This window comes from Bombus fervidus, chromosome 3 (genome assembly GCF_041682495.2).
Source record: "Bombus fervidus isolate BK054 chromosome 3, iyBomFerv1, whole genome shotgun sequence".
NCBI lineage: Eukaryota > Metazoa > Arthropoda > Insecta > Hymenoptera > Apidae > Bombus > Bombus fervidus.
The window spans coordinates 19,121,426-19,145,065 of record NC_091519.1 but is presented as its reverse complement, the minus strand read 5'-3'; the positions used below and the strand labels follow the sequence as shown (position 1 = coordinate 19,145,065).

At 42.2% G+C, this 23,640-nt stretch overlaps 1 protein-coding gene and 1 non-coding gene across 3 annotated transcripts; one reads left to right on the top strand and one right to left on the bottom strand.

The window, feature by feature from the left end:
- Positions 1 to 1,712: 1,712 nt before the first annotated feature.
- LOC139985807 (nose resistant to fluoxetine protein 6) lies at positions 1,713 to 20,316 on the bottom strand. 2 transcript variants are annotated; one of them, XM_072000544.1, is made up of 13 exons: positions 19,299 to 20,316; positions 15,461 to 15,657; positions 13,987 to 14,195; positions 6,553 to 6,806; positions 6,298 to 6,468; positions 5,742 to 5,835; positions 5,545 to 5,664; positions 5,163 to 5,328; positions 4,329 to 4,504; positions 3,813 to 3,942; positions 3,282 to 3,599; positions 2,931 to 3,095; positions 1,713 to 2,864 (listed from the first exon to the last, which is right to left on the bottom strand). In XM_072000544.1, the coding sequence occupies exons 1-12, from the start codon at positions 19,858 to 19,860 to the stop codon at positions 2,970 to 2,972; spliced, it is 2,523 nt and encodes an 840-aa protein (XP_071856645.1). In that variant the 5' UTR covers positions 19,861 to 20,316; the 3' UTR covers positions 1,713 to 2,864; positions 2,931 to 2,969. The 2 variants fall into 2 exon arrangements, with proteins under 2 accessions (XP_071856645.1, XP_071856644.1); XM_072000543.1 differs by having other exon boundaries at positions 1,713 to 3,095.
- Positions 20,317 to 23,289: 2,973 nt separating this feature from the next.
- Positions 23,290 to 23,372, top strand: Trnal-cag (transfer RNA leucine (anticodon CAG)). The gene has a single exon. It is a non-coding gene; the product is annotated as a tRNA-Leu (tRNA).
- Positions 23,373 to 23,640: the final 268 nt, after the last annotated feature.

The window sequence follows — 23,640 nt, the reverse complement described above, 5'->3', positions numbered from 1 at the left end:
AGCGGCTGGCGAAAATATTTAGACATTTACCGTATCAAACTTTTGTATCTATGTAATTATTGTATACCTATATCGTTTCTATATATATGCGTATACATGCATGCACGTGTATGTCGTTTGAACAGGACGCAGTGCATGAAAGGCGTAACTTTTGAAAATCGAGTTGAGAATAACGAGTGGAATTTCGAGTATATTAAATGGAGCGGTAGTCGAGAATAACATAAATTCGGTGATCGAAACAAGTTCGTGAAACTTTCCAACCATTAACGTTACACGTATGCGAATAATCGAGAGAACGATGAAAAATCAACCGGGTCGAAGTTGCATACAACTTGTTACCGCCTCTAACGAGCGAGGATAAAATATTCGATCCTAAATTACCGATCGTATCGTCTGACTCGTTATCTGCAACTGATAATGATAACGATATGCAACGTTTCATTGATAATCTTCGTTAACGCATTAAATCGTTATTCGTTACACGGTATTTGGTGAATTACAACGATGATCGAGAAGTCGGCCGAAAGCCGACGCGCATTTCGAATTCGATTTAGACGATGCACTTTAGAAGCTACACAGGATATATACGTAAATTGGATTGTCAATGGAGGGATGCTCGTACTTGTATTAGCATTAGACTCTGGTTGCTGTAGGGCCGACTATGCCGATTAACCGTATCTATTTGCTCGACTACAAATACGAAATACAGCCCTGCCTGATTTGCATTCGATTCCATTAACCAACTAGTTATCCGACCGAGGATCCTCGTAAATTTTTATTTTCCTCGTCTCATTTCTTTCCAACCTTCGATTCCAGTTATCGGATATCGCTATTTCGGAGATGAAAATTCGCTTCTAAAATCACTTGGAAATTTGACTGCCTCGAAAATCATATTCCATGATATTCGATTTCCGAACGTCCCGGCTCGTAAAAGTTCCATTGATTTTTTTGGTAATCGTTGTTAGAAGCGGAACGAGAAAAGACACGTGAAAGACAGTTCGCAGAATTTCGATTTGACTCGAGCCACGAGCGTATCATTTCGATTTCTGACTACCGTTTGATGGCTACAGCTTCCCGACGAATCGTAAACCGTACTAGACAATTCTGATCTTGGATTCTCTGGATTCTCCGGGACTGGAATGAAACTAGAATTTCCTCGAAAATACGTCGCGATCTTTGCTCGAAGATTTTTCAGCACTGCGCTGTAAATAGTTTAATAATAGCGTCGAAATAGCGGAATCGCGAAGCGAATCAAAGTATTCGTAAAGAGGAAGCGAAAAATGAAAACGTGAAAGGGAAAGAAGTGAAATTTACAAGCAGGTTTGGAGAATACGCAGAAAGAGGAGGCAAACGTCATGGCATTGATATACGCGACAGATGATGCAAGTGCGAGGCAGTCGGTCGCGTTGCGATAATCGCGTGAAATGGACGTTATACGACCGTAATTGACGGGACGTTAATTGCATTACTAATCGTGTGTTTCCGAGCACGTAGTACCGCGCAAAGATCGAACACGCGTGCGGGAGTACCAGGCCAGAATTACTCCGTGCGCTGTTTACATATTTTCCTTCGTGCTCGTTTTTGCCCGCATATATTTACTTGCTTTTTCCGTTACGGTTTTGCGTTAAAGGATGAAAAAAAGGTAAGGTTACTTTTTACCGCCGTGCGGCGAAACATCGTGAATGTTGGTTCACGAGTAAACGAGAAACTCCTTTTTACGATTAATCTTTTACTCTAAATATCAATTACGTTTCAATGATTTTTAATTTAGCCGTTGGCAGCGGAAGAGATTCGGCACGCTTTGCATGATATTTTTCTTTTTCCCTAACGATTATAACGCCTACGCGACGACAGTTTTTCTTTTCTTTTTGCGATAAAGAGACGCGTTTCGAGTTAATATCTAAGAAAGAATGACGTGAAAAACGTACTCGTTTTTCAACTGCTTTTTGTAATTTAACGAAGCAACGCGACTTTAAACGAATCACGTCCAACTTACATTAAATTTCGTCCAAGCGTGAAACAGCGTCAGAGATCGCGCAAATATCGATTTATCTTTTCTTCGATCTAAGTTTAACGCGCTTTCGTATTTCCGTCGTTTTGGCGCACACACAGACAAAATACTCGTCGCGTCGGAAAATACTAGTACGTTTAAAATGAAACGCTTTTTTCAATTTCTTGTACAAACATTTTCTTTCGCTATTGACACTCGCGAGCAGGTGTGCTATTGATCTTAGTTATTTAAAGTTCGGTCTTAAGCTACAATCGCTTCGCCGTCTTTATCGCTTTCCAATGTCTTCCGCTTTCGTTGAACTGGACTAGCGACGGCTGGGCACGGCTCCTGGTCGTTTCTTCTTTCGTTCTTCGCTCGATTTCCAACTTTCGTCCAAGTTTCCTTACTGCACCAATTGTAAATATTCTCGTGGCACATGATCGCGATCAACGGTAATAACGCTATTGGAATCTTATAAAATAACACGCGATAAGTTTATTGTTTCGGCGATGATTTACGAAGAATCTCTCTTACACTCTTGACACGAACGAAGAACGAGACGAAATGAACGCTCGCTTTTTCTGCGAAATTACGAATTTAATAGGCCTTTGATCGCCTGTATTCTACGGAAGACGCATTTGCCTTTGATTTATACTTTGCGACAGTCATAAGCGTCTGTGCAAACATATTTCTATTAAGTACAACGAAATCGCATTGATTTCGCATCGTCTAAATTGTCAAAGTACGGCAGCAGTGTATTGTACCATCGTCGAGAAAAATAGATGCACGAAAGCGGATTTTATCTTTGTCCCGAAAATATCTGCCAGAGAGTCTGGGATTCTTTCCTCTTCCACTGGAGAGCTACGATTAAATCCTGAGGAACAAGGAAGTCGATTTTTAATAACGCGCCTATTGTGAGAAAAATCGAAGCTTCCATTACCTAGCGTCGATCGCGCGATACGCTACGTTCGATCTTCCTCTATCTTATCCTCTTCTTCGATATGAAAGCGATCTTGAGCAGATTGACGATGGGCGCCTCGAACGCGATGGAAATGCAGAACGACGTCAAGTAGGAGGCGACCAGATTGCCAAAGTACAAGATCAGCTGGAAAACCATATGAAAAGTGAGCATTTCGAGAAAGTACGAAGGTAAAAATATTTGTTTATGTCTGATTCACGGATTTGATAGAACCCGTTCTGATTCGAACCATCTGACACTTTGAGATTCACCCAAGTACACATTGTCGTCGTTTGGACCCAAAAAGAGCCGGTTCGTTCTATCTAGACTTACCACGATATTGTTGTGAAGGTGGAGCGGCCCATCCATCTGAGTTATAGTGACCATCATGATGACAGGATGCACCAAGTACGCGCAGTAAGTCAACCTCGATAGCGGATATATCAGTTTGAGCGACAGCAGACTGTCGATCATTGTAGCGTAGCCGGTGCAGCATTGAATCACGATGAAGGATACACCAATCGCCCAGGCGGTGTGTCCTAAGGCGGCGTACACGGAACTCACCGGCACGGTTAAGTTTCCGGGATATAGACCGTAAACTACCGAGAACATTATGGCAGTAGATAATACCCAGCCGATTACTCGTACGATCTGTAACAGTGACGTTTAAGCTCGATCTCGTTTCGGTTTCGAGTATCAGCTGACAAGCAGATAATTTATCAAAGATTAACTGGAACAGGTTTTCTCAATTTTAAACTCCTTGGAATTTCTGCCACGTTGGTCCACGAAGGGGAATTTACGTTTCACTTTCTGAGATCAAACGGAGCATTTTACCTTATTAAGGTGGCGGATCAAGCTACTTACCAGAGGCAATTTCAATTTGCAATTCGTTCTGAACAAAATGTAACCGGTGATGATGCCAACGAAGTAAGGCCCAGCTCTCAGCCAAGGTTTATCGTACAGCTCGTCGAAAAGCGCAAACGGTTCTTGGATTCTAACCGGGGGAGAAACAAAAAAAGAGAATGAAGATTTACGCGGCAGAGATAGCCGGCGAGTGCGGTATAAGTGGAAAGTACGGGACTCGCTAAGTTATTATAATTAGCGAGTAATCGCGTTATAACCGTTCGCAAAGCTAGAAATCCGACGTTTAATTATAACGGATCAAAATTTAAAGCGGAGGTGTTTCATTTATAAATCGAATACGGCTAAATCCTGTCTAAAAGTAGGTAGTAGAAATTACGCGTTCCGACAATGGACGCGACACGCGACAAACGGAAGAAAGAAAGAGAACGAAGGGATTTCACTGCTGAACAGAGGTAAACAGGAACGTTTTTGCGTACGCGCAATCGACAAGTTTTTAACACTTAACGGATTAATTACCTGGCGATGTAATCGTTGGAATAGGCGACGGAGAAGGTGGTAAACCACGAAGAGGCGATCAATAGGAAAATCACGACGATAACGGCCTTCAGGTATTTGATAGATAGAAGAAGCAAAAGTATTCCGAGAACGTAGAACTGTGTGTCGTTCGCCATATACCAGCTCCATAGCATACACTGGAAAGTTGTTAATCAAGTATTCATAAGATAATCACGTAAAGGTTCAACGTACTGAGAATAGGTCGTACTATCGGGAAGTGTCGAAAAAAAAAAAAAAAAAAAAAAATACTTGGTCCACGGAAAATCTACAGCCGAGAAAAACTTGATAGCTAATGGATCGAACGTCGTACTATTGGATTGTTCGATCAAGTAGAACCGTTTTCACGACGTTACATAGACTTGACGATCTTTTTCTTTGGTTTGACAGTGGCAGCTCGTAATTTCTCGCTACAGGTCTTTGAAATGTGAGAAAACAAACGGTTGGCTGTTTAACCAACGATTAACCCACTCTTTCTCATGGACGATGAAATTAATTCTAGAACGGTTAGACACTCTCCGCGTTGTCCCGCCACTTTGGAACTTTCTCCGAACGATAGAATTAATTATCGGAAAACGATCGAGACGCTGACACCTTCCCGTCCCGTAATCTCCGCCACTCGTACTTCCTTCTGGAAATTTTGCCGCATCCTCCTCTCGTTATGCATCGTCGTTCTTTGATTTAATTGTATTTGCATTCGGGTTAAGCGCTACGTCAATATTAAACAACGAGGCTGTTGATTCGCTAACGAGTCTATTAATTTTCTAAATGGTAAAAAAGTTGATTCAATATCCTTACCATCTCGGTACGAGGGTAGAGCGAGTTAAGGTACAATGCGTTTCTCCACCAAAACTTCTCGCATGTCAAATGATCGACGATCACTGGCGAGAACACCGTCCTTGATAGCGCATACTTGATGGCGATCTCGTTTATTCCCAGAACAAAGAGATACGCCGGTGTCAATCTTGGTAAAAGAAAACGGAAACAGATCGGTATGCGAATTCGCTTGACCGAGATTCGACGGTCGTTTATCGGAAGAGATTTCTCCTTATTTGAAATTTGTATGAAATCGTGTATCGGATTTTATCGTGCATTTCTTCGCTATCGACTTGGAATAGAACGACGCGACAATTTTAATCCGTCCTGTTTTCGTATCGTAGAATAATTCGATCTTTTTTACCTGATAAATCTGTAGAGGATCATGATGATAAATTTGGTGAAACATGTCTTCCAGAAAGTGCCCTTGTCATTTTTCAAGCTACCGGAAGACCGATAGAAGAGGATCGTAACTAACAAGCCACTGAAACAGTCGCATTCGTATGGATTAGGCTATTGATTATCTCGTAACGAGGATACTTGTCACCGGATGTTTCTTACCTGATGAAGAAAAACGTGTCTACGGAGAAGGTGGCGTTGCTGATAGTTTGGAACATAAAATTCCGCTCTGTCACCGAACGCAGAGTTTTGTTCTCTGTAAGGCGATAGAGAAAGTCATCTCGTCTTGAAATTATCTGAGAAACTTCGAGTTAACGCGCTATACCGAGACGAAGAAAATTCGATTACGGTGAACCAGCACACCGGTATACATATTTCGTTACATCACAATAAGTTGTACGGAGAAATTAATTAAGAAACAATTTTTCCAACCGTGAAAATTACTCTAAATTCTAATTGCTTGTAATCTTTTTCCATAGAATCTCATCTATCGTCGATTAGGATGATTCTCGGTGTTCTTAATAGCAACTGCGCAATTACAATAATTATTATCTTCACGAACGACTAATAGCAATGTTTCTCGTACTCGTAAATTACAGCGATCAGAAAATCACTCGAGTTCTACTAAGACATAGTGGCCCAAGGTGGTCGAAACGGACGTTCACCGATATTACTCGAACGTCGTGACGTTGTTTCTGAAAAAGCAGGATTACTTTACCAGCAATGGAGAAGACTTGAAGATAGGTGTGCACCATGACCACCCATCCCAGCGAGAACACTCTGAGCCCATGTAGACAAGTCAGGCTATCTCTCGCGGCAGGTTCGGTGCTAACAATCTTGCTGCCGTTCGCGATAGGATCGAAGGCTGTTAGACACGTTAGCCAGAAACCTGAAAAGAAATCGACGAGAAAGAAAACTGTTAGAGGATCCAAAGATTATTAGCGAGTAACGCGAACCGCTGAGCATGCGTCACCTTTCTTGCTCTGCTTTTCAGAACGATCAGGCGGTTCTTTTTGCAAGTTCTTCCCCTTTTCGATCAGCTCCTCCCCATTTTCTTGAATCACCTCGCCATCTTGGTTTAGATTTTTGTTGGAAAAGTTGCTCAGTCTCTCGTTGTTATTCGATACGCTAAACGATTCCACATCCTTGACATTCGGTTGTGCTCGTGTTCTGTACTCGTACATAGTCGCACAGATCATCAGAAATAGTAACGCGCCTGCAACTCCGCTGAAAAACCAGCCGGAAATATGTTTCGCGAACGTAATGTGCAAAAACAGGATGAATTAATGAAACGTATTTTTCGAGGATAAATCGAGAGAACTAATTGCAACGGACTTCCATAAGCTGTCCCTTTCGCGATGATAATTTTTATCGGACAAATTTACATTTCTTCAAGAGGTTGAAATTATATCGAGGAAATTACAGCGAAGCATTAAAGCGTATATTAAAATGTAAAATTGATGGTAGTGCCGCTAAACCGCTCTTAAATCATGAAGGGATATAGCAAATTTCCCGTGGCATATTCGTTTTCCATCTCCTGCTCCTTTTTCCACAACATTTCGCTGCTCGCTTTAAAACGCGATTAACTATGCTGATACCCCTGTAAACAGTTGCCTCCATTATCCCGTATAAATAACGTAGTATCGTGGACAAATGGCCTAAGAAATATCGGGTGAACCATAAACAATGTAGCTAGAAAGCCCAAGTGCCGATAGTTCCATCAATGTGTCGTGGGTCCTTCGGTCGAACAGTTACGCGGAAAAAGGCCTGTGTGATCATGGCCATGGGCGGTTGCGGAACGCGTACGTGGTGCGGAAAGGACAAAGGGGTGCTTCACCCTTTCGCTTCGAGCGCCGCTTATATTTGGCACCCGCGAGATGACCTGTGGGTACGAGCGCCACATATATCCGGCATCCAAATGATGCATATACAAGTGCTATCTGTCAATAATATATTTTTTCGTTATCGGCAGAACATTTTCTGTTGAATTTATTGACATATAGGATTATCACTTTTTAAAGTTACTCGTTATTGAAACAACATTAAAACGTTTCAATATATTTCAAACATCCGAACGATCGTATACTGTTTCATGCTAAAAATTCTATTAAATCCATTGACAGTGAAACGATATTTCATATACGGTTCTTACAAGAATTATTGTTATTTAAAACTTAGAAAAACGTATATACAACAGCCACGCACACTGTGCGTATTTCTGGCGCGCGTTTCCGTTCAGTGATAGTGTTTCCGCGGATTGGACTGCCGAAGCGAAAGGGTTAACGGTGAAAGACGAATTAACAGTCAGTAGTTAGTTGAGAAATTAGAGTGTTGTCAGCGTTGTCGAGGAGAATGGTCCGCGTGAGAGAGAGAGAGAGAGAGCGTTGGAATCGTGGTGACGAGTGTTGCAAATGAATTATTTAGTTGTCTTAGACATAGCACATTACTGTATTTAGTTCGCGTTAAATAACCATCGTTTCCCGTTTAATCCATTCCAAATAAATAATAATAATTCGCATTTACGAACAGCTAATCGCTCATATTTCTTAGGAAGTAGAACTGGGCATTAAACGAATTACGAATTGTGCGATTAAGCACATTTAGCCGCAATAATTTTTATCATATCCATCGATCAATTTGAAACGTGAGGTAATCTAAACGAGCATGACCAAACGCGAACACTGGGAATGCAATTAACATCTCTATAAAGTAATTACGTTACGTCTATCCTCGACAGCGATGTTACTGCTGTTAAACATACGAACGGTTTTACATTATCGAAGATTAATGGCACAAGTTCCAATGCGAATTGATAATAAATTTAAACTTTAAATATCAAACAAATTTTTTTTCAAAATTAAAATAGTGGACTACCAAGGAGCAAATTAATCGGGTCGCTAATAAATATTTATAAAGCGGTTACTTGATACGTAACGGTGGATTTCTCGCAGGATTTTTAAAGATCGCTATATAGTAAATATTCCTAAGCATCGATAGAAGCCAAGTATATCGATACAGACGAAAGAAAACCAATAAAGTTTGGCAGATTTATATATAGCGCGTGTTCCAGATTTCCGGAACGCTTCCCACGAAATCGAACCACCTGCGGAATCATTACCCGTCAACGGTGACTTTACGTCGGTCATAAAGATTCGTAACGACTCAATCGCTCTAACTGGAAATTGCTCGTTTCGAGGTTTGTTTCGTAGCTCGCGATTTATCGAAGAATTACTTTTGAATAAATGGTAGAACATTGATCGTCGGAACGATTAACGGTACGATCGATCATCGGATCGTCAATTAAGAGAAAATTGTAATGGGGGACCGACGATAAAACTTGAAAGAACTTGCCACATTTTTATTCGAATGCTTCTGTTTCTGCTTGGTATAAAAACGTTTCATTTTATACGACAGCGAAACGTACGATAATTAATTCGGATAATTAACGTTCCGTTATACTAAGAAAAATCGCGATGAAACGCAATCAGATTCACAGTGCAATATCGACTTCGTGACTTTCTTTCCTTGCTTAACCTTTTTAATCGACGTGCAACGACGCTTCGCGGAAAACATTCTTTCCATTAAGCGCTCTTCCTCCCGGGGGAAAGTGAACGATAAATAACGCTCGTCTTTCTCTTTCTCATTTTTTCCAGTTAAAGTAGCGAGCTATGGCGGAGAACAAAGAAATCGATACTCGAGGGATCGACTCACGGTACAACTAGGAACAGAAAGCGAAGTATGCCAGAACCGGATAACCGTAAGTAAAGTATTTCGGTTTGTCAAAGTTGGAGGAAGAAAGAAAGCTTATTCCGCTTGGTGCGAGACAAACGACAAAAAGTTCGTCATTTTTCTACGTTAATAGGCCCTTAAACGCGAATCACGATGCGCCGAGGGAGAACAAAACGGGGGACAAGTTTTTCCTTCGGCTTTAAGGGGACTCTCTCGTTGTCATTTTATATTACGAGGGGAAGCAGCGGTATAAAACTTGCCAGATTTAAATTATGCCGTGGCTCATTTGCGTTTTCCCTGTTTATTTCGAGATTTTTTCAGAGTCACGCGGTAGTTTGTTCGCATGTCCGATGAAAGCTCATCGAAGGAAAATCGAGGAAAAAAAAGAAGAGTAGAATTACCGTGAAAGTTGGTAAAGCAGTTTCATCCTCGCGCCGGAAAAGCATCGAAACCGGCTGAAAACTTTCGGTTAATGCGTTACTTATATAGGATCTTTTCTAGGTCGAAGATTAGGTACCTTCGCCAACCTTGCAGAACCTTTATCCGAATCTCTCGGGGACGTAACCGTAACGCGGTGGTAAAAATTTTCAATTTATCCAGAAATTGAACCGTGCAACGTCTTTATCCCTCGAGAAAAGTGGCTACTTCGAGTCGAATCGAAGGTCCAATATGACGTCTCCTTGACAACACGATGCTTGAGAATCCTAAGGATAATAAGCGCAATTTGACTTCGTTCGTCATGATTTCCTACGTACTATGTTCCTCATACTTTGTATCCCAAGAATAAGGTTTCGTTCCGCACGACGTCGTCTCAGTACTCCGTTCGTACTTTTCCTTTCTCGACCTTTGATACATGCAAATGAAAAATTGTGGCAACACAGTTTTTTGTTGTTGGACAGCGCGGAGAACTTTTTATCTAATTTTATTCATAAATGTAAATTATCTAAGAAGGCGCGGAGCAGTGATTCGCTTATTCATCGAGTCGGCCCTTATTATGCGTCGTTTCTTGCATTTTCGTCTAATTAAATTCGGACGATTACGCGTGCATTTTCATTGCAGATTCGCTGGCTCCTTTGCATAACGGGTGTATATGTTATTCGATGGTACGTTAAAGCGAAGTTGGCGGTATTAACGCGATAAAACTTCACCATTCCGTGGTCGTATCTCGATACCCTTTGTGTAATTTCTACTGAAACGATCATTCGATCCGGCAAACAACTTTCAAAATCGATCCAGGTGGAGCAATTCTAACTTTAATGTGAGAAAACCGGTGACCGTGGTACCCTGTTCTGGACGTTGAACGATTAAAATCGATCGCGAATCGCTAGAGAGATGCGCATCGAATCAATTCCGCCTTCGAGTGGAATGCACACAATAGCGAATCTACTTTCACGTGTCGACGCTTTCAGCCTTTCTATGATCTTGCGTAATACATTCAAAGCACACGTGCACACCTGCCGATACGCGCTCTAACACGAATTTCCAATCAAATCGATCACCGGAAGAAGCGAAACTCCAGAATGTATCTATTTAGAAGTCGGACAGGGTGTCCAATTCGAGAGCTTTGATCTCAGTGGATGCGATGTAAACACGGGCTCGGAATCGCTCTCATGTTCGTTACACTGCAAATGCAATGCTCGTTGCATAATTGCTGTAAACCGGTCCGTTGCTAATATAAATACGTCGAGAGAGGGAGAGAGTGCAAAAAGATCATCGTAAATGGACGATTAGAACCTATATATTTGCGCAATCTGGAAATCAACGAAAGTGCTGATATATCGATTCAAATACCGATCGTATTCGCAAAAATCGTGTAGTTTGTTCAAAACACTTTCTTCGTATCTTCTGGACACGTCGAAACGTACGTACATTTTTGCAACGATTGAGCCATAAGTAAATAGATGGGAAACTTTTGATTCGGACTATCGAGGAAATCGATCAATTGGAATAATTCTACGAAAAGTTAGTAAGAAGGAGGATCGTAACCTTGACCTTAGACGAAAGCTGAAAGATCTAGCGACTGTTGTGGATGGAGTTTAATAATCTCGAGGTGTACGATCTTATCTAAACGGCGATCGTTTTAAGGCCATAAGATTGTAACTTGCCTTGGAACTTGGACGCGCTACTTGTTGTATTATGGTTAACAGGTATATATGCATCGCGTGCAAGGACGCGACGAGGTGCGAATTCCTATTTATAGTTGGAGCAGGTTAACACTGACGTAATTTGCAGTTAGAAGAAAATTACAAGTTTGAAGGTAGTGAACCCTTTGGAAGCATCTTGCTGTGAGTTCTGTTCATCGAGCGGCCAACCAAGTACAGCCGAACAATTCGAATATTTATGATCCAAGTTTTTCGATTAAGATCGGACTTTTACTATTTTTAGCGGAAGTGGAGCGACGCGGCGAGCTTTCTCCGGCATTTACTTGATCGCCGATCTTTCGTTCGTTTTGCATAGTTTCTCGTTTTACCGAGAGCGACTTGAGTCGTTGGCACGCGATAAAGGCGCTTCCTCTCTCAGCATCTATCAAAGTTTATCGTGGCGAATCAAGCCGCTGTTCGAAACTTGCGAAAAATTCTGTACAAAGTAACGAGGTATTCGGCGGTCGGACGTATACGACGTTGCTTTGTATTCGTTATGATTTACGCAAAGCGATTCGTCTTAGCAGGATCGTTCGAAGAAGAATTTTCAGGCAACGGCACGAGCTTAGTTTCTGTCTTCGATCGAACAACGATCCACGAATGCATTTAGAGATTCGCATCGATTACCGATCTCTCGCTTTCTCTCGCTCTTTCCTCCGCTGACATAACGTTGTTTACCGAGATTTAATTGGCCCGGTGCAAGGACGCAGCGATAGAATCGCTACGAAATATTATCCGAGATCCGAAGGCAAGTTTCTCCAGGAAAAATCGGCGGATGATGTTCGAAAGTTAAATGTCTTTTGGTACAACTTTCGAATTGAGTTGTTAAAGTAGCAACGCAGCCGTGTTGCATAATTCGCGACCCGATGGCTTTGCAAAAACCGTTCTGGCGTCGCCACAGACACGGTGAATATGAATCTAAGTTGTGCAAGTAATCCAACCAACGATCCGCGTGCAGCGTATTTTTCGTATTTTTCTTTTGTTCGAACTGTCATTGATGCAATCGTTGTTCTACGGCGCCTTCGTGCAACTGTGACATGACTCGCATAATATTCCATCGAGGCGTGTTCGATCTTTTCTTTCGATTTGTCGCAACTACTCAAAAGTAGAACGGATGTAGCAACATATTTTTTCCAAGAAATCTACTTTTTCAGAAAATTTCCGAGTTGCGTACGAAAGGGAATGTCGCGATAGACCGAACCGTTTTCGCGTCGGGCGAGCAAAATGCGTTCTAAAAAATTTTTATAGCGATGGTTTACGCGGAGACCGTAATTCCACTGCAGAAGAAAGTACAGAAAGCGTATCGCGCACATAGATGAACGAGCTTGCGTACGCGCGCCGTGATGGATCATTAAGCGTGCTATCGTACGGACTGTAAACGTGCGATATAGGCTCGCTGTAACTAGACAAATTTACAACGTCGTACAATTAAAAATACTACCACCTACTCCGATGCCTTCAACGCTGCTTTTAGGAACAAGAAAGTTAACGAGCTATCGGATTAAACGCGTGCAGGATCGAGCTCGCTTCTCTTCGTATATCGTTTAAAGATAGGCGCTTGTAACCGACGATTAAGAGAACTTAATTTTGTTTTGTTTCTTCGCGCGAATTCCTCTTTACGTGAACAGAGACGCGCGTCTAATCGGACAACGAGGAAAGGTTTTTCTTATATAAGCTAATACGTTAGAACATATCGTAACGTTAGTGCAAGTTAGCTAGCCATCTCGACACATAGTTACGTGAACGCGTGTGTAAGTTATTCGTGCTAAGTTATCGAAGTGAATGTAACCATTGCGCAAATTCCGGTCGTGTAACTGAAGAAATCGCGGCAAAAAATATATTTTTATGCGTTGTTAGGTCTTCAATGGAATTTCGTAATTACCGTAATTTCGTTGAAACGCCAATCACTGATTGCGTTGCACCGAGCACGCTCGTATTTCGAATTCTGAAATTTCGTAATTTGACCACGAAAAGTTAAACCGCACAAACTCGTGGTTAGCTAATGGCTTGAAATACGTCGAACGAGCTTTGCAAATGCAGCTGGGTTTTAAAAATTGTCTTGTCGGAGTTTAACTGCAGGTAAACCTTTTACGAGTGTTTAAATACATATGTATATCCTCGTCACGTAGTTGCTTCATACGCGGAAACGTTCGAATATTTTTTACGTAAGTAAACAGACACGAATTCGCGTAAGAGTGTCATGCATAGAAATTCTTGTTGATCAAAGATATTTATCCCGTAATATCTCGCGATATCACACGATTACGCCGTTTCTCCGAGTTCTCAGCGACTTTTATCCGTCGTTCGAAGTTTCTTTCCACCTTTGTAATTATTTTCTCGTAACTTAAAGCTGATATAAGAAAATGTGTTGGTCTCTTCGAGTTGGCAATCTAATGGAACGAAGCCGATAAACGCGGCAGCCTCTCGAACGAAAAAATAATTGAGATTATCGGATGGTGGAGTTTGGTGGAAAATTTGCTTGGTCGACTTAAGATTTACGCAGGCCACGGTGAAAGAAAAGTTCTTGCATTACTTACGAGAGAACGTACGACTTGGGATCGCGCCAAGGGTTGTAATTGCTCGAAGGCACAGATTTCACCGCAACGATGTGGATCTTGGGGCCGGTCGATCGATAAGTCGAGTTACCTTCTCGTTCCACTCGATCGGCGTTCGCTCTTAGCATCGAGGTCAAAGATGCTTGGTCGCACGTAGCTGGCAGGCAAAGACCCAAAAATACTTGTCTTGTCTGAAAACAAATTGGTTCTCGTTCGATGGACGATGTGGCTCGACAAGGATGGAATTACGTCGCCGAGATACGAAGAAACAGGAAAAAGACTATCGAGGCGTCTTAATTAAATTTCAGACGCTGAATCGCAAGATAAATCAGAGCAGTGAGGTTCAATTTCAAGATTAATTAAACTTTTATGCGCTTGCGTTTCGCTCGGTTTACTTTGCGCCGTGATTTTCAAACTGCCTCAAAGTTCGACGGGCTTTTAAAATTCAATTTCTTTCTAGGTTTTCTTCCTTCGTTGCTCCATCTGTTTCTGATACCCGTTTTTCCAGCACGATCTTCCCATCCACCGCACGTCTGACGGGAAAGTCGCGAAACGATTTTGAACTTGCCCGACGTACAACTGAATCTGCTCTCGCGACGATCTTCTCGCGTAGAAACTCTTTCGTATCGGTCGCGTTGTAAACGATTTCTAGGAACTACCTTAGTGGACACCGTGAAAGACTAACACCATCAGCTACTCTGTTACAGGAGAAGTCGTTGATTTTCGCCACGCGAGAGCTTGCCGCGTCTTAGATTTCCCACGTGCTACTCCTTACCTCGGTTTCTCGATCTTCGAACAGCATTCCAAGAACGATATTCACCTTGCAGCGTTTCTATCCTGATTAGCTTGATTCTCGCGCCAGACGCGTCGCAACAAGAAAGGAAAATAACTGCGAAGCACGGGGTTGTTTCTCTAGAATCGCGAAATACGGAGCGTCGCGTAATCTGATTAAGCTAAATGATGCGACTCGGATTCTCGGTAGCGACTAAGTTCTTCAAGTATTTACGCTACGATCAAAACGCTAATAATCGCCAGATTGTCGCATTAGTTGCGTTAATTTTCCCGCTTGCCGTACAAATAATTCGCTTTATTAATCTCGTGGCGCGGGCAAGGACGGCGCGCAGTCGGTGGATTCTTCGACTCGTAAATATTTAACAGAGGCTAAACGATTAATTATTCGTTGACTAATTCCGTTCGGAGGATGAACGTTTCGTATGTTTGCCGAAGCCTGTTACTCGTAACTATGCGTTTAATTAATTCGTCTAATAATTCATTCGCTATCATCAGAGCTATCGCGCTATTCGACTTACGAAGGCTGGTTAAAGGATGGTTTAATTAAACGAATTAGGAATACCTTTGCGCAAAACGATAATTCTCCGCGAATTTATCCGATAAAGACAAGAGTTAACGATGGAACGGTTGAAACGATCGGGAAGAAGGAAGCAGGAGTACTTACCGAGAATTCGAGTTCCTTGGGCAACGTCAGGTACATCCTCGCTACGTGAAATTTCAACGCATAGGGTGGAGCATCGTCGAGTTCCTGGCGAATACTTCCTCTGGTGGCATTTAGCTCTTTGCAGAGGGTGCTCGAACCAAGCCAGAAACCGTTCCCGAAATGGAATTGCGATGAGTAACGGCCACTCGCGTCCGACACTGCGAAGAAAGAAGCACGTTGAGGAATCAAACGCGATAAAGAAAGCGTTCTTCTGGAAAGAAAGAGGAAGATAATCGCGCGTCGCAAACACCGTCGTTTCTCCGCAACGAATCTCCGTCTCGAATAGATTTACCAACTGCCTGCTGAAAGATAAGATTTCAAAGTTGAAAGAACAATAGCGACGAAGAGATTTCAAAAGGTTTTTTCTATCGTGAAAAGCATGCCGCGCTGAGGGAAGATCCTTCTTCTTCTGCCCTGTTCTCATTCGTTTTTGCTCGAGGCTCGCGCGAAAAGCTCAGCATTCTAGTTTCCGAGGGTTGGATTATACGACCACGCCTGAAAGGTTCATTGTCAGTTACGTAAAGCCAGATTGTGACCGCAGTAGCGGAGAAAGTACAGTCGACTGCCATTACGAGAAAATAAGACTAAAATGGCGACAACGCGTATTTAAGCGGACGTAATTTCGCGTGAATCTTGGATCGTCGAGATATTAGAGGTAAACGATAGAATCGACGAGATGGAATCTCGCGTGCAACAGTTGGGACGCTTCTTGAGAAAAGAATTCCAGCAAACGGCAATTGCATTGCGCGCTTTACTTCCAATTTTGTAATGTTAGCTACGTTCGAATTGACAATTAGAATGGCTTTTAAAGGACTTTGTTCTTTCTATATTCTCATAAAACCGTTCAAATATTTGACTAGAAACTACATTCGTATTTACTACGTGTATATTTACTAGGCTCTTTTTCAGGAAGCTACTCAATTATACTTTGCTCGTCGAGCGCACGAGACGATCAACGCTTTGTGTCGGAAAAAAGAGGATCGGTGAACAGTCTCGAGCTTTCGAAACACCGCGGTGACGGGTCGTGTCTGTCTGTTTCAACGTACGAGCAAAGTAGTCTGCAACATTATCGTCTGACGTAACAGCCTGTGCGTATTCAATAAGAATTTGTCAAAGAAGTAATTTCTGGAAAATCAGCGTTCACCGGTTACTCCTCGAGGGCTACGTTCACTCATCGAGTTTGAAACGAGTATTCCATAATTTCTTAGCGTCGTTGCGAGCTTTTAACCGTTCCCTGTATTTACGCGACTACGTTAAAATCCAATTTTTAACTGGAGCGTCGAAATACGTACAATACGCGCACAGCGCGTCTGTTTTATAAGGCTCGTTGATTCCGTGAATCCTCTCGTACGAGCTACGAGTTTGTTAATTTTTAATATCAATATTTTCCACGGTATTGTCAAACGTCGAGCGTAGAATTCGTACAATATAGTACCTGCCTTTTATAGAGCACCGCCTACGCGCGATATTTCGCGCGCTCGAAACAAAGATAGGAATTATTAGTATGGACGAAGTATTTGGGATATCGTTACGTTGGTCGGAAATTATTGTATTTTATTTGTTTACAACCTCGGCGATGTCTGTACACCGTAGGCAGATAACATTGCTGTATATTTGAATCGAAGTATAAATTATAAAACGATGGTGTGGTATTGTTGGAGAAACGAACCGTTCGATGAATTATTCCGTAATAAAGAGAATCTCTTGAACGCAGCACGTTGTACGAACGTCTGATAAAAGGAACTCGCAATAGGAGCGATTTTCGCAGTCTTTTTTACACGCTTTATAAAATTAGCCGAGCTTAGAAAAAGTATTTAATATTGCGAATCAAGTCGTAAAGCCGTTAAAAGGATATTTCGACAACAAACAAAATAACAAGAAACACGAAAAATGAAAAATAATATAATAAATAAATAAATAAGTAAATATAATAAATATAATAAGTATAATAAAATAAAAAATATAATAATATCAAAAATGAAAAATTTAACAGTAACGAGATAAATGAATCGCCAAGTAAACAAGTGGAAAGGAATAACAGAAATTTCAATAAAATTCGAATTATTTCTTTCCTTCTAAAGAACAAAAAACGACGGATCAGCTTAGTAGATTAAAAGCGCGAAACTCGTAAATCATTGGAACAGGTTCGTTAGTTAAATCAGTGGCGATAAAAAAACATAACGATCGTATAGACATGCAGCGGATCTCTCGCGTTTCTCTGTCCCTCCACGACCAGCATGTCGCAATGAATGCGATGCAACTCTGCGGAAAGGGATCGAACAGTGTCAGAGAGCATTTACGTCGCGTTGGAAAGTGAATCTGCCTGTACGAGTGCGAGAAAGATAACGTCGTTTGCGGTTTGTCGGCGATCGAATCGGCGCACGTATTCGCGTTGCAGATTGACCGACTGTTTGGCCATAATCCGATCTTTGCTTATTCCCGGAAGCAATCGCGAATCTGGAAAATCATGCGATTCTATCGGATTCGCGTAATACAGAGCACCGATCGGTTCGTCGAACGATCCTCCGCGCGTCTTTCTCTCTTCCTACCAACCAGTAACGATCGCACGATCTCCATCGTGTTGGAATGTGGATTTTGAGATAGAGAAGTACCGTTTTCAGACTATTTTAAGACGAATCCTACATCGTTTTAAGATCTTTGTATCGATATCCAAAACAAAATAACGGTCTCCGAAAAAAACGCGTCTGGTTGTAAATTAGGAACTCGAGACTTTCAGATTGAAAGTCGCCATAAATTCTGTTAATTCTAGCACTCGTCGAGGAATATTCAAAGATACGAGCCACGATTCAGCGATCGTGCGTTAAGTGCGTTTGATAAGAAACCGCGATGATCGAGATAAGCGATCATTGCGAAACGACCGGTGTACGGAATTCACGCATAAATCAAATTATATAAAGCGTTGGCTGTTCCGTGGTATAGAAAGCAAATCTATCCGTAATGCGCGTTATACCGTTATCGTGCGAATGCCACGGTTTATGGAAATAAATCAATTACGTAATGCTGGACGGCGTCGAGTGGCGTTAATCTAGTGAAACACAGACTTTCGATTCACCTGATTCGGAGTCGCTCTGGGTCAGATTTAATGGAAAGGGGATATTTCGAATTTCGAACTTTCTTCGACGAGTTTACCGGTGATCGAAACGACCACCCACCCTGACGTTGGCTTCGTGACACGACAGAAGCGGGAAAGTTCACAACTACGAGGCGTTGGTTGGTTCGTTTCCACTGCGATTTACGATAATAACTTTGCGTTTCTAGCTCGGGACCTAAATTTCGCAGTAACTTGGCTTGGAACATCGTAATAGACTGCCCATTCAACTTGGCTTTTTGCATCGTCCCGAGCCGCAAGAATTCTCCGATTGCTTTATCCACGGTGGAATAAGGTCGAAAATTCGTTTAACGATAAAGCGTTCGTTCCGGTGCTATTAGAGGAACGTGACAAAAGCCTTGCGAAAATCAAGCGGCAAATTGCTGTTTCACATAGCAATAACGCATTTAGCGATCGGGTCTGCCAACGACACGCCGCTCGGAAACACAGCGAAACACGACTTTCTCTGAACGCTCGTTATTAATTGCGGGCAACGTGCGAGTACCAAAGTATCAGTTCCAGAAATGTTCGACACATACTAAAACGCAAACGCGATCGCAACGTCGCAAGCGCGATCGTCGGCAGCGTGACACGACGGTGGATCTTCGCGAGGCGGGAAACGACCCGAACGTTACCCGCTGGTTTCTCGATCGTTTACCGATCCTTTTCGAGCGAGCTTGTTCTACTCACTCTTGGCCGCCCACAGCTTTCCATCCTTGAGAGACTCGAGAAACGATTCTAGTTGGTTCCTGCAGTCGTGCCCGAGTTTACCAGGTACTCTAGACCACTTGAGGGGATCGTAAAGATCCACCAACCATTGGATACTGTTCGCCGTCTTCTGCAACTTTTCTTTCATGAAATCGATATCCAGATCTTCGTGTTCCTCTTGCTTCTCGTCGAACAACTTTAGATACTTCTTCCAATCAAGTTCCGGATTGTTTTTGCTGAATTCAATTGACTGGCCGCGCCTATCTTTCGACGTCTGCTTCTCCATCTCGTAATCGGTACTGTTCAAATTTGTCACCTTGGCCGTTATCGACGACGCGTCTTGAGGCCTGCCGATTCGCAGAATGTTGGATTCGTTCCTCGAAACTGGACTCGCGTGTACCACGCAGTTTAGCAGGAATAAAAAGCAGCCAAAGTAAAGCGACATTTTTGGGCCGATTTTACGAAACGGTCCAATTATCTCGCGTCTTGTATCGCGTTTTCCAATATGGATCGACGCTACGCTTCTCTCTCGGTTCCTAAACATGTCGTCGGTCTCTTTCGTCGAAATTTCCACGCGTCATATTAAATTAGGACAGTGACTGAACTTGCCTCGAGATGGGCAATTTTCGTTTCTCGATTGCTCAGCTGTTCAAATGATCGAGCATGTTTAAGGACGCGGAAGGTCGATCGTGACAGGAATGCAACCGGGTTATCCCAGACAGTTTACGATCGTAGAACGAGACTCACTTTCGTTTCTCACTAACCACCGGTTCGACTCTATTTCCAATGCGAATTACCGCTTAGCGTAACAACGATCGAGTAACGACACGAAAATTCCAATAGAATTACCCGGATAAATCGTACGAATAGAGCTCGGATTCGTTTATTCCCTCTCGAGATATTAGACACGAGCGAAAAAATCGAGTCTCGAGGGGGCAAAGTTAGACGCACACACGAGACTAAGGATCACGCACTGAATGAAGCGAATCGAGTTAGCAGTCACGTTTACCTGCCGACTCGGGGCCCCCCTTTCTCTTCGCGATATACTTTACCGTGGTAAATACATTTCCTTCTTCGGCCCTCCGACAACAGTCGCCGACAATTCGCGTCCTGTCTCCTTCCAAAAAACCCCCTCGGAAATCTCGACGATCCTGCTATCAGGATTCTCTCTATGTTTAGAAAATCCTTTCGCCTTCTTCTTCGTTTCGTGACTCGATTCCTTCAACTTTACGATGCTACTTTTCGATACAAAATACTACTTTCATTTTGTAAAAAATTATACTTGGTAGTTGTGGCTAAGTATAAACGCTACTCGATGTAATTATCGAACAAATTACAAGACCTTTAGACAGGTCTTTGCGGCATATGGAAACACCATAATTCATAGATACTTTGCACGAACGTAAACCGTTTTTTCGTTTGTTAACGGTGTTTGGAGAAAGCGATGAATATTACGTTGATTACTTGAGTTATAGTTTCTAGAGTGGCTCGTTACCGTTGTCTCGATGAACCAACGCTTACCACTAGAATGCACGTTTCTATTTTTTTTTTTTTTTTTTTTGCCATCTGTCATTCTTTCGTGCAAACGCTTATTACTCTCGCAAGGTCGAACGTACATCTTCTTTAGAAATTTACATATAAAGAAGTTCGTGGCTCGTAAATCTTCACATTTGCGTCGTAGCGAATCGCATCGTAGGAAGATGTTAGAGTATTTCTATTTTTTTTGTTTTATTTTGTAATATATTTCGTCACTGGCGAAATCACATTTGCGAATCCATGTAAAGATAAGATAAAAAGATAGAAAAGACAGGGCGGAAAAAAAAGGGGCACGTTTTTCGCTGCAACGGCGGCCTTCCTTCGACCAGTGACTCTTCTTTTTCCGTAGAATATTCGGCGTAAAAACACGCAATTTCTCCGAAAAAAAAAAAAAAAAAAAACGGGATGCGAAGCTGGTGAGAAATTTTTGTGAAAATTTCGTCACGTTTAGAATAAAAACAAAGAAAGGGAAGCGCGGAAATTTGCGCGAGAGTTCATCGAATCAGTCAGCCGTCTGTTTTCTTTCGACTTTTCCACAAAGTGTTCGAATTAAATCCCACAGGTGCCTGAAAGAGAAGCGTTTAAACGAAGTTCACGTTTCTAACTTTTAAATCTTCTTCGTGAAATTGCATTTTCTACTTGCGCCTAAAGCCCGAGACGCGGCAAAGGGTTTGATGAAATCTTGTTCCGCGATAATAGAGAAGCTTCTCGTTGCGTAGCTCCTCGAAATAAGATGTAACAAACGAGGTTTTAAAAGAAACTTTCACCCAAAGTGAAACCGCTTTTTCGTTCCCTCGAAATATTTGCGTTTTCATCGAGTAACTTGGCAAGTGCCTGGTCATTGTCAACCCCGCGTACAAATCGGGACATCGCGAGACCCTTCGGTCGCGGTCTTTAACGTTCGTTAGGTCATCGACGACACGGCTGTTGCATATTTTCACTTTTATTTGACATTTACGTAATGCTAGCGCCAGTAACACCGCCGCGAGAGACTTTCGATCGCGGCTCTCACTCGTGAGCTCGATTCTCGTTCGCGTTACGAAGCTTCGAAGGTTTCTCCAAATTTCTCGATCGCTCCCTCTTTCGATGATTTCCCGGAATCATCGGGGTTCGGCTGGTTCTACGGCACGGAAACTGCCTCTCGAGGAGATCCGGTTGTCTGTTACGCAACCGAGCTTTCTACGCTCTCGGTAACGACTCGCAACCGGTCCCCTCCTAGGAAGCGGCAGCTGGGTCTCGGAGCCGGAGCCGCCGCTTTAGCGACTTGGAACCGTCGAGAAAGCAATTCACCATCGATTCGAATTCGCGTTATTGCTACGCGGGGCAACTGCAACAATCGCTATTTTTTTAAAGTCGATTAACCTTTGACGATTTCGATCGGGCAAAATTGGATTCCCGCCAATTGGAAGTTAGACTACAGCGTTTAGCGACGTACAAAGTTTTAGGAAGCTTTGCAAAATAGATGGGTTTATAGGCGAGAGGCATCGGAACAAATGGAACGCGTTTGAGTAACACGAGCTCGTGTATCGAACGACGTGGTATTTTTCTGGCGAACTTTTTTTATTCAGATAGAAACGATGTCCGACGTGAAAAGTGTGAAAAAGTGAAAAATCGCGTGCGAGCAACGGTAAATAATATTTCGCTGAAGTATCGCATGGCACAATATTGGTTGGTAAATATTGCATTTACATACATTAAGCCTGTAAAAAAAAAAGAATATCAAACATCTTCTCGACGAGAGTTTCTTTAAAATGCAAATATTAAGGAAACGTACGAAAGGACTGATTAGTAGACAATACGCATAAAAGACGCGTGGATGTAATTGAGTTTGCAAATACCATGTATCGCGGAAGTGAAAGGCCCAAGTATTGGTAGAAAATTCTATTACGATTTCCAAGTGTTTTTGCATACCGCGAATTTATCTCATACATAAATTCAGGTAGCGTACTACATTTTCCGCAGATGGTACTTTGTGCCGTTCTGAAATATCGATCGTGTGAAAAATTATAGGCACAAACGATGTTCGCACAAACAAGATACGTACGTAAATTTTCAAAATAAAATTTTTGAATTTATACACATCTAGTTTGAGTTCTGGCTACTAGTTTGTAATCTTATCATTCCTACATTCGTCGTAGGAGATCGTAGGGGGCGTAAGAAACAATCTGATTTTTTTCGAGTCGATCATCTTATTCCCTTCTCCATCGGTAACGTCGGTGCCATCGCTACAATGGTAAAAAGAATCGAGCCTTCGAGCAATAGAAAAATGTAGACACAGGCAGGTAATATTATTTTGTAACAAAGTTTAATTTGTAGCTTACAATCGTTTCGAAACTAAATTCCACTTTGCAATTAGATTTTCTTCTTATATACATCAAATTCTAAATATAGAATCATTCTGTGCAATTTCTGATGTATTTTGAAAAGGTTGCATCGAGTCAGGATGGCCGAGCGGTCTAAGGCGCTGCGTTCAGGTCGCAGTCCACTCTGTGGGCGTGGGTTCGAATCCCACTTCTGACAAGATTCTTTTTTTCTTTTCCACCTCGACATTTCTATCAAATCATTATCGACCATAGATATCCTCAGCCTCTTTTATTTTAAACTGTGTTACAAAACAAATTACGATGTCGCATATTTTTTAATCTGTTAAATCGACGTAAGAATTGTTGCACGTTCGATGAAAAGAAAGCTAAATGAGAAAAGAAAACAAACTGATAGAATGGTCGCTGTCGAAATGCGAAAGATCTTATCGCGTGCAAATATTATCGCGTTACCAGTTGAAGTATCG

Coding starts and splice junctions, on each gene's coding strand:
- LOC139985807 (XM_072000543.1), bottom strand. CDS start 19,860: ATGTTTAGGAACCGAGAGAGAAGCGTAGCGTCGATCCATATTGGAAAA. Junction 15,658..19,298: donor AAAGCTGTGGGCGGCCAAGA/GTGAGTAGAACA, acceptor CTTTCTTCGCAG/TGTCGGACGCGAGTGGCCGT. Junction 3,943..4,328: donor TCCAACGATTACATCGCCAG/GTAATTAATCCG, acceptor TCCCCCGGTTAG/AATCCAAGAACCGTTTGCGC.